The sequence below is a fragment of the Epinephelus fuscoguttatus genome, linkage group LG1 (genome assembly GCF_011397635.1).
Source record: "Epinephelus fuscoguttatus linkage group LG1, E.fuscoguttatus.final_Chr_v1".
NCBI lineage: Eukaryota > Metazoa > Chordata > Actinopteri > Perciformes > Serranidae > Epinephelus > Epinephelus fuscoguttatus.
Window position 1 is genome coordinate 23,197,049 of NC_064752.1, and position 14,606 is coordinate 23,211,654.

Below are 14,606 nucleotides of genomic sequence, written 5' to 3' on the forward strand. Positions count from 1 at the left end.
AAGTAAGAAGAACTGGTCTAAAAAAACTCTCTTAAAACAAACAAACAAACAAAAAACAACTTTGTGTCACTAGCAGAGCAGAGCGGAGAGTCACTTCTGTGAAGCGATACGGACATACGGCTGGAACACGGCACAGCTGCTGGAATCTAGGAGTTACTGAATCCTTAACGTCTGCATCGTGTGTGTGTGTGTGTGTGTGTGTGTGTGTGTGTGTGTGTGTGTGTGTGTGTGTGATCGTCCAAAACATAAACTCAAAGTCTATACACGCTACTACCCACAACTGTCTTTGGACAGAGCCGGGCTAGCTATTTCCCCTCATTTCCAGTCTTCATGCTAGGCTAAGCTAACCTGCTGATGAGTGTAGCTTCAGAATTAACAGACAGATGTGAGAGTGGTATCAGTCTTCTCATCTAGCTCTTGTCAAGAAAGCAAATAAATGTTCCTCACAAAAAAAGTACCTGTTCCTTTAACAATCCCAAACTAGTCAGCTGTGTGAAAGAAAAAAATGTCCACCGTCCTCATGACAGTTTGTTTCTGAACAAAGGTTTAGCATGAGGTTGGATACGGGGAGCACGTGCTTCCTGACTCACTGGACAAATAGTTGACACAGTTGATTAGTAATAAAGCATAGGGAACAATTATCTGTTGTCCATTAGCGTGCAGTATTAAAACATGCAGTGCACTAGATGTGTTTTTACAGCTGCAGTTTTCTCTTTGCAGGAGAACACATCAGACTGTGGACGGGGCCACTCCTTCCGCCCGTCCCTCTACACCTTACTGCTCATCCAGCTGCTGCTGCTGTACCCGGCCATCAGCCCCCACGTTCACTCTCTACTACATTAATTCCATTTTCCTCCACTAATCCTCCTTTTAGCCCTCCCGAGCTTCTTTCCTGACCTAAAACACTCCGATCCCACCTCCGTGCCCCTACGCCCTCCCCCTCGATATAGTCATAGGTAATAATGGGACTTCCCTTCACGGCAAGTTGGAAGCCCTGAGTGCCGCGCTACCCAGCTCGCTTCAGTTCGTGTCGCTTAGTGACAACTGCCGGACGTTTGTGTCCTCAGCCAGTTAACCTTCATCTGCAGGAGGAGTGGGTGGTGCTGGACCACCTGGATCATCAGAGGCAACGTCAGAAAAGAGAAAACAACCCCGTCCCACCACCTCCATGATCACCTCACCACCTCCACCATCCAGAGAAGGGAGGGGAAAGAGGACAGGCCGATGTCCTTGTCACAGACCTCCCGCCACATACAGACTAGAGAGTTGAGGTTGTCTGTCCGCCTTCGCCTCTGTCCATCAGACAGACGGCAGGACTCCTCCTTCTTCGTCTCTCCTCCATCTCAAAGAGTCTCGCCGCTCTGTCATTCGCCTCTTCTAAGAGGCTGTGGACCATTCAGCCAGTTATAGCCACCATTAAAGAAAATAACAGAAAAAAAGAACTGTCGAGTATACAAAATGTCGAGTATAAACCTCTGAAGTGATGAGTATTCCAAACATACAGTATATTTAGGTTTCAATTTGAAAAAGGAAGTCGTTAGGTGTTAATTTAAAAAAAGACATGAGTTCATTTATGCACTATATCTACTTGCCAAAATGAGATAGACTTTCATGTGGTCTTATTTTTTATAGCCAAAACAGGAGGAGGAAATGGCTTCTGATTTAGATTTAGGATAAACCACGAGAGGAAGAGGAATCACTCTGAGAAACTGAACGCTGATTCATTTTGTGCAGCACCTAATTACAGATTAATGCTTTTAAAAGACGTCCACTGGGATTATCATAATTAACATGATGGTAATCGCATTTTTTGAAGTATTTCCCCCTCTTATTTACTATTAAAAGCTATCTGGCGTACACACACTAGTGACAGCTACAAAATATGAATCAGTGTTCGGTCGCTGCAGATTCGGAGCGCCGTTGATGTCGTGTTTCATTCTCCTTTACGATCAATTGACCATTCTGACCTCTGGTTTTGGACTGATGTTTAAAAAAGAAAAAAAATCCCTGTGCTCTCTGATGCGAAAGCTCACCTCTGCCAATCCTCATGAGGCTTCTCCAGTAACCTCTACTAACGCTCCTAATCACAATTTGTATATGTGCTTTACAGACACACCAAGATCTCTGCCTCATGACCGTCTCATAGCAATTCCTGGTGGGTATTTTTTTTTCCCTCTCTCTTTTTTGGGCTTGTATTACCTTTGACTGATGCTGTTCGAACTTCAAAAACCATTCGCTGCTGGGGGATAGGGGCTTATCAACATTTCCAACAAAAGTGCAGAAGAGGCAACTAAATATGGTGATCACGTACAGTAGTAGTCTGGTTGTAATCCGTCACAGTTCATCATTTGATCATTACGATGTGTGAAAAGTCATTTAGACTCCCATGTTTAGGAGCCGCTCTGTTTCATAGTGCCTTGATGCACTTTGTTTTGGACCACATCGGCTGTATAAGAGTAGAGCTACTGTATAGTACCTTTATAGAGCAGCCATCTTGGATAACACAGGAGCCCTGTGAGACTGAATCTGTCGGCTATAGAAATAGCTTTACACAGAGCCATCGCACTGACCTGGCTCTAGCTTAATGTATTTGCCCTCTCGGCTGTGGAGCCTCCTGACTGCCATCATATGGAGTTACTATACCGTTCCTTTACAAAGCCATGTATAGAGCTATGATACACTATCCGTATACAGCGACTTAACTGGCCATAGAGCGTTTTTAGGGCCACCTGACTGCTATAGTTCTGCCTGAATCGTATGTGTCTGTGCGTGGATGTGCGTGTGTGTTAGTTTGCGTTAAAAACCCTCAAAGGGAATGTCTTTAAAAATGAGTTGTGGAGTGTATGAGGGATGGCAGTTGTGGTTTCATATCTGTCCTTTCCTGATTCCTATGTTGCAACGGAGAAAAAAAAAATCCAGTGTTGTTGTTGTGGAGGAGATTAAAAAAAGGGATTTTACTGAAACAAAAAGAATCCATCTTTAACCATCAGTCTGCCTAAATGTTAATCCGAGGGAGCGGAGGTGTTTCCGAAAGAATGTGTAGTTCATCAGTGTTTTTTCTGCTTCAAATGCAACACAGTTAACAAAGCCTCTCTAAATGCCTTAGTGTTACACAGTACGGAGCTCTGATACGTTTCCCTCCCTCATGTGAACTCAACGCACACAGTAACAGATCCTCCAAAATACACACTCCCCTGGGTTTCCTCGGTGTTCTGCAGTAAGTATAGTGAGCTCTGATTTTGTATTTTTTGCGTCTTGGAATGATCCGTTATTGATTGATGCCTGTTTTGATTAAACGCTTGAAAGCCAGGTGGGAGTTTTAAATTTCAAAAAAGCCTCCGACCTTCGATGTTCACACCCACCCAAACCTCACTGTATTGCTCAGGTGGGACAAATTTGAACCTTAACTACACACTGTACAGTTGTTGGTACTATTTGATGTGACAGACATGCTGGCACAGTAACTGCAGCGCGGCTCCAAACAAATCAGAAAACCAAAAGACTGTTAAAAAATTTAGATTTAAAAGATTTCCAATTCGGCTCCTTTGCGGTGTTGAGTACCTCGCAGGTCATCTGATGCTGGATGCAGTTTTACTTTTCCGGCATTTGTTTGTCTCTGTCTTGTGCCATTTAAATCTGTCTGTATTTCCCTAATTTCCACTGTCTGTAAATGAGCGCTACACGTGCCTGTGGAAATGTACCCCCTGCAACTTCCTCTCTTTTCCTGGCCCTGTACACTTATAGCCGTCACACATAAACTAAATACGTAGGCCTACGTTTTTTTTGCACCTGCACCAAGACATTATGCACATCACACCTATAAGCAAAACATGTAATGACACTTATTCATGGGAGATGTCAAGCACCAGGCAGAAATAAGCCAAGGACGTCACTTCCCAGGTGTGCTTTTTTTTTTTTTTTTTTTTTTTTTTTAATTTTTTGGCGAGCGGGTCAGAGGCAAGCTCAGGGAGTGGGTCTCCACAGAGCAGCACGGGCCTGTCGAACAGAAGGTCATGGAGGAAACATGTAGTGACGTCTGTGTTTGCATCCCGACGGAAATCCTCTGAAGGGAAACACACGTCTGATTTCTGTGGTTTGACAAGTTTACTTTTGCCAAAAAAAAAAGAAAAAGAAAAAAAAGAGACAAAAATAGAAAATTGGACCAGCTTGGGGATGATGAGAGGGAGGGGGTCAGCTTTAGGACAGGACCCTAAAACGAGAAGGGGATGGTTTAAATAAAGCCTCATGCCTCCTCCCGACCCTCGCTGCATCTGTGTTGGTGCGTCTCTGTGGGAAAGACACGTGTGTATGTGATTCTGTAGTCTGTAGTCTGGTGCTATGTGACCATGTTTGACAAGTGTGTTAAAAAAAAATAACAGCAACATTTAGAGAAAAAAAAAAAAGAGTAAAATCAGTCGAGTTTAAGTGAAGTTATAAAAAATATAGGAATACAGCACTGTTGATAAGTTTGAGATCTGAAGTCAAAATGTTTTGAATTATTTTTTGTTTTTATTTCTTGTACGTGTGTGTGCGAGTGCGTGAATGTCCGTGTGCGTGGAAGATTTAGCTCCTTCTTTTCTGGGCACTGGTCCATGTCGCTCCATTCTTTTGTACAGATGAAGCTAAAAAAAAAGAACAAAAAAAAGAAGAGGGCAAAATTTGTAAAATATTGTGTCTGTGACTCCTTGTAAAATATTTTCAAATTGTTTATTACAGAGAATCAGTTATTAAATAATGTTCATATTTTTCACTTCATTTCAGCGTGTGGTGTTTTGTTTTTTCAGTCGAGACACAGGTGGAGGTTCATTCATTTTCTGGTTACATTGAAAATATAAAATCAGTTTTCAACAATAGACTTAACACATGAATAGCTTTACTTGTGATTACAATATAAAGTAGTTTTTGTGATATAAAAGGAAAGTTTTGACATCTTGGAAATACGCTCATTCACTTTGTTATCAAGAGGAGACGGTTAAGACAACTTGTGTCTGTACGGTTAGCCAGCTAAATTAGCTTAGCACAAAGACTAGAAATGGGGGAAACAGCTAGCCTGGCTGTCATTACACTTCAGGTTTTTTTTTTACAGATTAAATAAACAAGATAAAACATGCATAATAGTGGGCTGATTTTGTCAAGTCAGCTGTTCCACCTGTTTCAAGGGTAGACAGTAAAAAATAATGGACGTAACCACCATTATTTTACCCACTTGTTTATTGACTCCTGTTTTGAAGCCTCGGGTTTGGCATTTCTGCAGTCGCCATCTTGGTTGTTTGGAGCCAGATGTGACCATATTTGGACAAGGGGGTGAAGCTGTGGGGGAGCGAGGGGTGGGTCTGACTAATAAGCTGTTTTCTAATATAAACTTGGGAGGACCGGTTTGGTTATTTGTCCAGAGTTTCCCTTTCAGAACATGTAACACACAACAAGAGAGTCTGTGTCAGAAGCAGAAGAAGCAGAAGACAATGCATGTGACAGGCAGAACTTGACAGTGTCCCAGAACGTCAACAACCAACACACCCAGTATGTGGACGTGGAAAGTCCATGACCAAACGTCAATACGTGACAAGGTCGGAGTGAGAATGTGTTAACTGGAAATATTCCGATAACGCAGATTACACAGTGCTCACGTAGCCGTTTCATATTTTAGACATAGCCAACAGAGTCTCTTGCCATTCCGTTCGGCTTTGGCCCTTTCTGACAGAAGCTCCTGAATCTTGTAATCTCTCCAGTTAGCCACTGTTGTTGCCGTCTGCGTGTATATTACCGTTCTTCATCCTTGAAAAAAATCTGTTTAAATCAACTGATTCCCACATTTTTGTTCTCACATACAGCTCCTCCGGGTAATGTCTAGATAATTTCAGGTTTCCAACGTACTATATGTGTGAAAGGCGCTTTAGACCGTGGTGAACCTTGGACGTTTTTTTTTTTTTTTTTCCATATCAGGCTGTAAACATGTTTATTTCTGCTGTTAAGTTGGGCATTTTTACATCGTAGTCGGAGGGGACTGACTCACTTTTGGAGCCAGCCTCAAGTGGCCATTCAAGGAACTGCATTTTTTAGCACTTCCACATTGACTTCATTTTTCAGCCTCGGAGGTTGCCACTTGGTTTCACGTCATTATGCTAAGCTACGTTAGCCAGCTGTTAGTGGTAGCTTCATATATAACATATAGCAATATCAATCTTCTCATCTAACTTTTGGCAGCAAAGTGAATAAGCATTTTTCTCAAATGATCATTGAAAGTTTGAGCCTCGTTTCCTCTTAGCATTAGAAAAGTCTTGATTTCCAGTTTTATTACTGACACTGTTTAAAAAGTGAGAATCACTTCTTGCAGGAGGACGTCTGTGGCCTAAATGTCTCATGAATGAATAATGTGCTTATTTGTGTGGCTCCTGTGAGTCATTTATGTGTGACTGTTGCTGAGAACCTCCCCACTGACACACAGCGAGGAGCTTCACAGCGTATTAAGGAAGTCAATGAGAGCTTTGTGCCAAGTGTCTGGGTCGTCCAGGTAACAGGGGTGACCGGCTCCTTTCATCACCACCACCCTGTGATTGGCCAGATTGCTCAGGTTGTTCAGTGACACTTCTCCGAGTTGAGTGTCCTGGTCGCCGTACACAATCAGCGATGGGACCTGAGGGAGAGACGGACACAAACACACATCATGGTGAAGAGATTTCTGTGATGAATCATCTCCAGAGTCCTTTCCCTCTCTCTGAGTTATTTTTTTTGTTTGTTTTTAAAGCCCATAGCTAAAGGGATTTTGCAGATGTCCTCTATTTTACCTCAAGTTTAAAAAAAAATTCAAACAGGTCTTATAAAAAGATAAGAGGGAAGCTTTTTATTTTTATTAGGTGTGACTAATTTATGTGTCAAGAATAAAAGTAAAGGAAATAAAAGAGTAAGAACAGACTAGTCATATATTGATATTAGTTTGTATCAGCTGTGGAAAACGATTCAGATCCTTCACTTAAATAAAAGTCACAAAACATTTTTTAAATCTGTATCTAACCAGGAGAGTCCCACTGAAACTAAGGAGACCTCGCCGAGCAGCATAAATGAAAACAAATAGTTACAAGTGGAAAATACAAATGAAACATAAGCAGAATAAATAAAAAGGATGTCACAACTCAGAGGAGAAATTTGAGAGTTTCGTAACCAGGTAATTTTAGATTTGTATTTACATAAATTTGGGGGACTTGCATGACACAGATTAAACAAAGACTGAAGCAACAGAGGCCGAGTTATCCTGGCATTTAAAGTGCCGGTATACTTTATCAGAAATGTTTGTCAGATGGTTGAACAGTTTTGAAAACTTTCCCCCACACACCTTTCGGACAGTGGATTAGGAGGGACAGTGTTCCATGGTTTCTGTAACTTTCGGACAATCAGACATTCACACCCGCTTCACATCGTGATTGGTCAGGGTCCAAACTTCTCGTGAAAATCTGAGTGAACGCCTTTTAAGAGAAAATATCTGAAGATGTGTGTCATCCTTGTTTTTGACTCAATATTGTGTCTCCCCTCTCTTTAGGGCAACCTGCTTTTCACACCGCAATACGACTGCTGGAGAGTTTCTTTGAGAATTAAGTGATTGGCGAATATTTGCCTTTAACAGTTGTGCTAACTAAGTGGGAAAGCAGCTAACAGCTAGCGTTGTGTGCAGTAAAGTACAGCCGACAGCTGCAATCAAGTGATGTGAACACAGTTCATACTGTCATGGCAGCCCATTACTGCTTGCCCCTCTTGTCATTCACCTTTCACAATAAAAGACCAACTTAAAGTACTCAAAGCATTTTGCTAAGAGGCGGCACGGTGGTGCAGTGTTCAGTATCGTTGCCTTACAGCAAGAGGGTTCATGGTTCGAACCTGAGGTGGGGGGTTAAAACCCTATGTAGCCCCTCTGTGTGGAGTTTTTCTGCACGTACTCCAGCTTCCTCCCACGCTGCAAAAACAGCCTGGTTAGGTTAATTGGTGACTCTAAATTGTCTGTAGGTGTGAATGTGAGTGTGAATGGCAAATGTGTCAGCCGTGTGATAGTCTGGCAACCTGTCCAGTCCACATCTCGCCAGAAGTCAGCTGGAATAGGCTCCAACACCCCCACGACTCCTAACAGGATTAGCGGTTACAGTTCAATGAATGAATGAATAAATGAATTTTGACGCAACTCAACAAAACAGCTTACGCAAGTCCATCCATCTTCTAACCGCTTCATCCTCTTGAGGGTCGTGGGGGGGCTGGAGCCAATCCCAGCTGCCATTGGGTGAGAGGCAGGGTACACCCTGGACAGCTCGCCAGACTATCGCAGGGCTGACACACAGAGACAGATGCCTAAATGGTTGAGCAACTTTAATGTTGTTTTATGTCAAGAGGAGGCAAATTTGAGCTACTTATGACCTCATATTTTTTTAATGCAAAATCTCAAACTGCAAAGTAATTAATTATTGCAGTTGCCTTTCAACAGTGCGTCCACAAAGGAGGTTATGTTTTCTGTTCTGTTTGTTTGTTTGCTTGAAAGCAGGATTATGGAAAAACTACAGGCCTGATTTTCATGAAACTTGATGGAAAGGTGTGGTATGGACCAAGGAAGACCCCTCTAAATTTTGAAGTCAGTAACAGGCCACATATACAAATTATTTTTCACTTTTGTAAACACTGCAAGATAGTGCATTTGGCGGAGGTCTGTGTTCACAGAGCAGCCTTCTAGTTACTGTATGTATGTAGTTGTTTTCAAATCATCACCTCACTTCTGCTTTATGTTGCTGCTTTTCTGCCTCGATATTTTCCCCAAATCACTGAACATCAAGCAGCCGTAATGCTCTCACTCTTTTTTTTTCATTTGTGTGCTTGTTTATGGAGGAGAACAACTTTTAAGTAATAAACACGTCTCCTTCATGGATAATGCACCTTCACTTGGTCCGCCATCTAAGAAATTGAATTCTGAAATGCTTGGGAGCTGGATGAAAGCCAGTGTGAAAGTCACATGGTATCTGCTGCTGTCATGGTGGCATGTAAAAGGGAGAGAAGGTTGTGGGGTTGACATTCACGGCTGCTCAAGTTCTTCTTTAAAGAGGAAATGAGGAACGGCACAGATACTGTGCACAGGAAAGGAAAAGGAATATAAAGTGTTAGCTGACACACTCAGGCTGTACCTTTACACTCTGGTACTGCTCCGCTGTAAATTTGTCAGTGCAGATGGGAGCTACAGGGATGTAGGCTCGTACCAGAGCCTGGTGCTGGTGGACGAAGGGGAGGGAGTACATCCCGCTGAGGGAGGGGCTGATCACCACCACCGGGCTCAGGCTCAGCTGCTCACACACCTCTTTCAGGAAACCTGCAGGGGCCAGTTCTCCAACCGCTGCTGGGGCCACGGCTGACTTAGACTGACCGAGTCCTGTGGACAGACACCAGAGAGGAGGGACAGCGGACTGAGAGAAGAAGACGAGGGCTGCGAGTTATCACATTTAGCGGATAGCAAACCTTTAGATCAGAGGATTCAAATTGTGAGACATGGAGGGAGGGACATGAGGAGAAGAACCATATGGATTTTTCCATATGGTCATCTGCTTCATGCACGCTACTGAAACTGTTTCCATTACGTAGCCATAAAGAGACAGGTGCTATAACAGAGGGTGAATACATGTGATCCAGTGCAGACAGTGTTTTTTGACTATTAAAGCATGTAAAATCTTCTAGTAGAAACCTACAATACAAGCACAAACCTGAAAATGACCATAATATGTCCCTTATGAGGACTCCATTGCACGCCATCATCAATATCCCTCCATATCAGATAGCTTTAGGGCCGTCAGACTCACCTGGCAGGTCGATGGCGACGGCACGGCAGCCTGCTTTGGCCAGAGTCTCCAGAGTGCCGATGTTGAGCCAGTTTTCTGATGAGAAACGGATGCCGTGAAGGAGTAAAACTGACATCCTCACCTCCCCCGAGGCAGGTTCACTCTGTCTGTAGAACAACGAGGCTTTGCAGATCTCCACCTGCACACTCCCCTCTGTCATCTTAACAGCTGACATCCTGAAAAGAGGAACAGCAGAAAACTCTTTGCACTGTCACTGTTACACACTACTGTTATGAAGTACCAAAGTATTAACATCAGAATATATTCAAAATGGCCAAGAGCAATATCCAGGAGCTGCACTTCTTTGTTACAGGTAAGATGTGTCACAACAGCTACAGAGGTGCCCCAGCCTACAAGTCATATCCCAGACAGAAGTCTGTTTGGTACAGACCCCAGCCAAAATCACATCATCATCATTTTTAAATTTTTTAGTGAAAATAAAATGCAAAAATGACCATTACCACTAAAATCCTGACTCATATCCCAATCAGCTCATTTCAGAATAACGTATTTCTAACCATGTTGTTATACCTCTGGATGCACTGAAGTGTGAGCATCACTTTCACTTTACATATATTTCGTATTAATCTGAATCTGGAAAGCAGCTAGTAGCTGAAGCTGACAGATAAATGTAGTGGAGTAGAAGTATAAAGTAACATAAAATGGAATTACTTTGGTAAAGTACAAGTACCACAAACTTGTTCTTAAGTACTTGAGCAAATGCACTTAGTCACTTTCCCCCAGTGGTTGTGACAACATAAAATATGTTACATAGGAAATTTATCATCGCTAACAAATACTGTACATCAGGGGCGTAAACAGAGACACTGCAGGCAGTGCGGTTGCACAGGAGCCTGTGAGAGTCCATAGAGAGAGCGGGCCCTCCAACAATGTGATCGCTACTTTAGAAATATGCCTGTGTTCAAAGAAGAACTGCCATTGTAGGAGCCATGAATTAATTTAGAGAGGAATAAATCTTGTAAGATTAATAACTTTTGGAATGGTTTGTATTGTTACATGTTTCTAGTTAGCGTTTGAGACATTTTTTTTTTTTTTGTGATTGCGGTTGTTGGGAGAGGCGGATCACATGGATATGGACAGTGACACTCATTATCTATATCAGCATCTCGTCTTCACCTGTGTGGTTTTTTTGGTTGGAGCGAGAGGGTGAGTGGGTTGCTGTATTTTTTATTGACCGCACTTTTCTTTGTTCGCTGTGGTCATTTTGATTAGAAGTTTGTGCATGTTATTATAAGTTGATTCCTTCTTATTAATAAATTTATTTGATATATTTTTGGATCTCAGCTAATCTTCTGATGGTGTGTCAGACAACTTATCAGGCCCAGCCTCAGCTTCTCAGGGAATTTTTTTTGTTTCCTGCAGTCGCTACACTCATTAAATTCAAAAAGGTGCCATTTGCTATGTGTGTATTTGAAAAAGGCAAACCCATCTGTATCATGTTTTTTTTTGTAAAATATGAAAGGATTAAATTAAATGAATAATTTCTCCTTTTTTTGTATTTTTGCCACATACAGATGCAATAATGATTGCTGGGTGATATGTATGTTGACGCTGTCCAGTGTTGAGTCTCTGATCATATGACGAGACGATATGTGCGCAGTAGTGTGCACTTGGGCCTGTTGTAACTAGCTTACACCACTGCTGTGCATTAATGAAGAAATATCCAGCACTGGGAAAGCTACTCTGACAGCTATCAATTATTTTAACCTAGAAAATGTTGAACTAAAGCAAAGCTGCCCAAAGAAGAAATCTGATAAGCTAAAGGAAAAGTAGTTCAAACTACTTTGCAAAAAATACTTAAACTGACAATGACCATGTCATAAAAATGATAACAAAATATAAAACAAACAAGTCACATGCCAGAAAAAAAGTGCCACATAGCCATAGAAAAGTGCAAGAAATATCATCTTTGTTTCGTATACAGTGTCCATCAGTGAGACGCCTGCCCTCAGAAACTAGCTGGGAGTATTGCACCAAGCAGGATTACTCAGTTAGTCAGGTACGATAACATGCAACAACTTGTCTTTGTTAATAATTATAGAAGGCTTTAATTAATACTTCTGACCAATTGTGGTCACAAGGGATTCAATTACAGTAGAGTAGCAATGATAAAATGAAAATTAAAAAAAATAATTCCTTTCCTTTTATGGCCCAAAATTGTTTATAGTATCAGCAGTTAACATGCAAACAGTAATGAAACTACTCAAATCACTATGTAAATAATAATGTAAATGAACTACCAGCAGGCTAATGCAAAATATAGTTTATGTGCAAGTAACTGCATGCAGTTCACAACTCCCTAACACTGCAAAAACATCAGTAGGGGAGAGTGAGGTGAGATGTGCCAGTTTTTACTTGAGGTGACTTTAAAGAGAGGGCATCGCAGTAATGCATCCAATTAAAATGTGTACATATATTTCAGGATGTGGGGCATCCCTGGGAACAACCACTTTGGATCTTAAATAAACTGTTTAAAAATATGGCTTTCCTAAAAAAAAAAAAAAAAAAAAAAAAAAAAAGGCACAATTTGCCCCCGATGCGGGGTGAGTTGTGCCTTTGGAGAGAATACATTGGGGTAAATTGTGCTATTGATTACTGAAGTAAAACAGAACATTTTCATGTCATACTGTATACTGTAATGCTGTATCAAAGCAAGACAAATTCAATACCACATTACTTATTAAAGCTTTTTTTTAATAACATCAAAGGCCAGTTTTAGCAGTAGATAACATGTCGAATACATGATAGATTGGCTAGAAGTAGGCCTACATAATATTTATCATTTTCAGAATAAAATGTTAAACCTGAACAAAATCTACTGCAATTCTCAGAACCAGGCTACAACACAACATGCCACTTGTTAATGCTGCAATATTCTTCAACAAGGCCTATTTACAATGTTAAGAACAAAATAAATGTCAACTCCTGGCCAGTAGAGAGTGTGTATGTGTGTGTGTGTGTGTGTGTGTGTGTATGAGAGAGAGAGAGAGAGAGAGAGAGAGAGAGTGTGTGTGTGTGAGAGAGAGAGACAGAGAGAGAGAGGGAGAGAGAGAGAGAGAGAGAGAGTGTGTGTGTGTGTGTGTGCGTGTGCGTGTGTGTGATGGCTCCATAGCCGCAATCTTCTTCAACAAGACCTATTTACAATGTTAAGAACAAAATAAATGTCAACTCCGGGCCAGTAGTGTGTGTGTGTGTGTGTGTGTGTGTGTGTGTGTGTGTGTGTGTGTGTGTGTGTGTGTATGAGAGAGAGAGAGAGAGAGAGAGAGAGGGAGTGTGTGTGTGTGTGTGTGTGTGTGTGTGATGGCTCCATAGCTGCAATCTTCTTCAACAAGGCCTATTTACAGACCTTCCCCTGTTGCACCTCTCTCACTACTCTGCCCTGCTCCATAAGAGGGGTTGAACCCCTGCCTGTCTTCCTCTTGTAAAGGCGTGGCATTATGGCTTTTGGTCTAAAATCAAAAATGTCACATAATTTGCCACTGGCACAACTTAACCCAGGCCTTTTGGCACAAATCACCCCATCCCCACCATTTTAGCAAACTTGTATCATCCAGCAGTTTAGAGCTAACATCATGCTAACAGTATAGCCTCATATTGTAGCTTACTAAAGCAGTAACTCATGTATGAAATGTTTTCAAACTTATCTATAATTGTGCAGACACAACAATCAATAAACCATGATCATAAAAAATTCACTTTGAAAGGCAAAAACAGTTTTTTGGACTTAAATCTGCTTACCTCTTGTGCCATGTGCCTCTTTTCTCCACAGGCTGAGTAAAATAGATGCCTCTTTAAAAATATGAGGTCACATGACCAATTTCTTCCATGGTTTTCTAGAAACAAGGGGTGGCACAACTCTCTCACTGGCACAAATCACCCCACTCTCCCCTACAGCTAGATTACAGTGGGTTGTAACCATTTATTAGACGATGATGTGGGACTTTAAGTGTTACTATGTGGGATATATGAACAAATACATCCCTCTTAGATCAAATGCACCAAAAAGCATGAAGTCAGCAGGCATAAAATGTAAAGTACAAGGACCTCAAGACTGTATTTGACAGCTGACTACAATGCAGCACAGCCAAAGCATTCACACAGAAGTACCAGGTGGGAGCTGCAGACGTCAACACACCCGCAGGTTTATTCAATGCAACAGCAGCCTCTCCGGCAGCTGCAGCAAGTTAAACAATGTATGTAACTCCAAACTTAAATGGCGTTGGACTGGGCTGCAGCGTTTTGTACGATGCTACTGTTAATTTGTCCAAACACTTGAAACACTGTGCTTTTATTTTGTAGCCCGCTGCAGCTCACTCTTGTGTCAGTGTTAAATAAGTCCGACAGAGGAGTTTGTTAAACAGGCTGATGATCAAAGTCCAGATTTGATCATCTGATTTGTAACATCGAGCTCACTCTCACAAACTTCATCACAAACACCATGAGAGAATAATCCTCCTCTTCTTACCTCACAGGCTGCAGAGAGGACCCAGTGTCTAACCAGCAGAATAAAACAGGACAGCTGTAGCTTGGTGTTAAAGCAGCTACAGTTTCACTTTATGTCCCGGAAAACAGGAAAAAAAAAATCCTCTGGAAATATTTCTACTGACGTCTAGCGTCTGTGAGGAGAACTGCTTTTATTCTGGCAGCTACACAAAAACCAAACCTGTGTTATTCACTAAATATTTGGTTTAATCGTTAGGTGCACTGTTGCAGACTGTATATCTGAGT

The 14,606-nt window shown here is 41.7% G+C and overlaps 2 protein-coding genes across 5 annotated transcripts in view; one reads left to right on the forward strand and one right to left on the reverse strand.

The window, feature by feature from the left end:
• The window catches only part of cacna2d2a (calcium channel, voltage-dependent, alpha 2/delta subunit 2a), a 206,311-nt gene extending 203,224 nt beyond the window's left edge, over positions 1-3,087 (forward strand). For all 4 annotated transcript variants that reach the window (XM_049591377.1, XM_049591355.1, XM_049591360.1 and 1 more), the window contains one exon: positions 721-3,087. In XM_049591377.1, coding sequence (XP_049447334.1) covers positions 721-843 — 123 coding nt within the window. In that variant the 3' untranslated portion in view covers positions 844-3,087. The remainder of the gene's footprint in view (positions 1-720) is intronic.
• Positions 3,088-3,906: 819 nt separating this feature from the next.
• Positions 3,907-14,477, reverse strand: abhd14b (abhydrolase domain containing 14B). The gene is made up of 4 exons (XM_049591400.1): positions 14,344-14,477; positions 9,819-10,033; positions 9,153-9,394; positions 3,907-6,634 (listed from the first exon to the last, which is right to left on the reverse strand). Exons 2-4 carry the CDS (start codon positions 10,030-10,032, stop codon positions 6,455-6,457), a joined length of 636 nt encoding a protein of 211 aa, XP_049447357.1. The 5' UTR covers position 10,033; positions 14,344-14,477; the 3' UTR covers positions 3,907-6,454.
• Between the last annotated feature and the right edge of the window lie 129 nt (positions 14,478-14,606).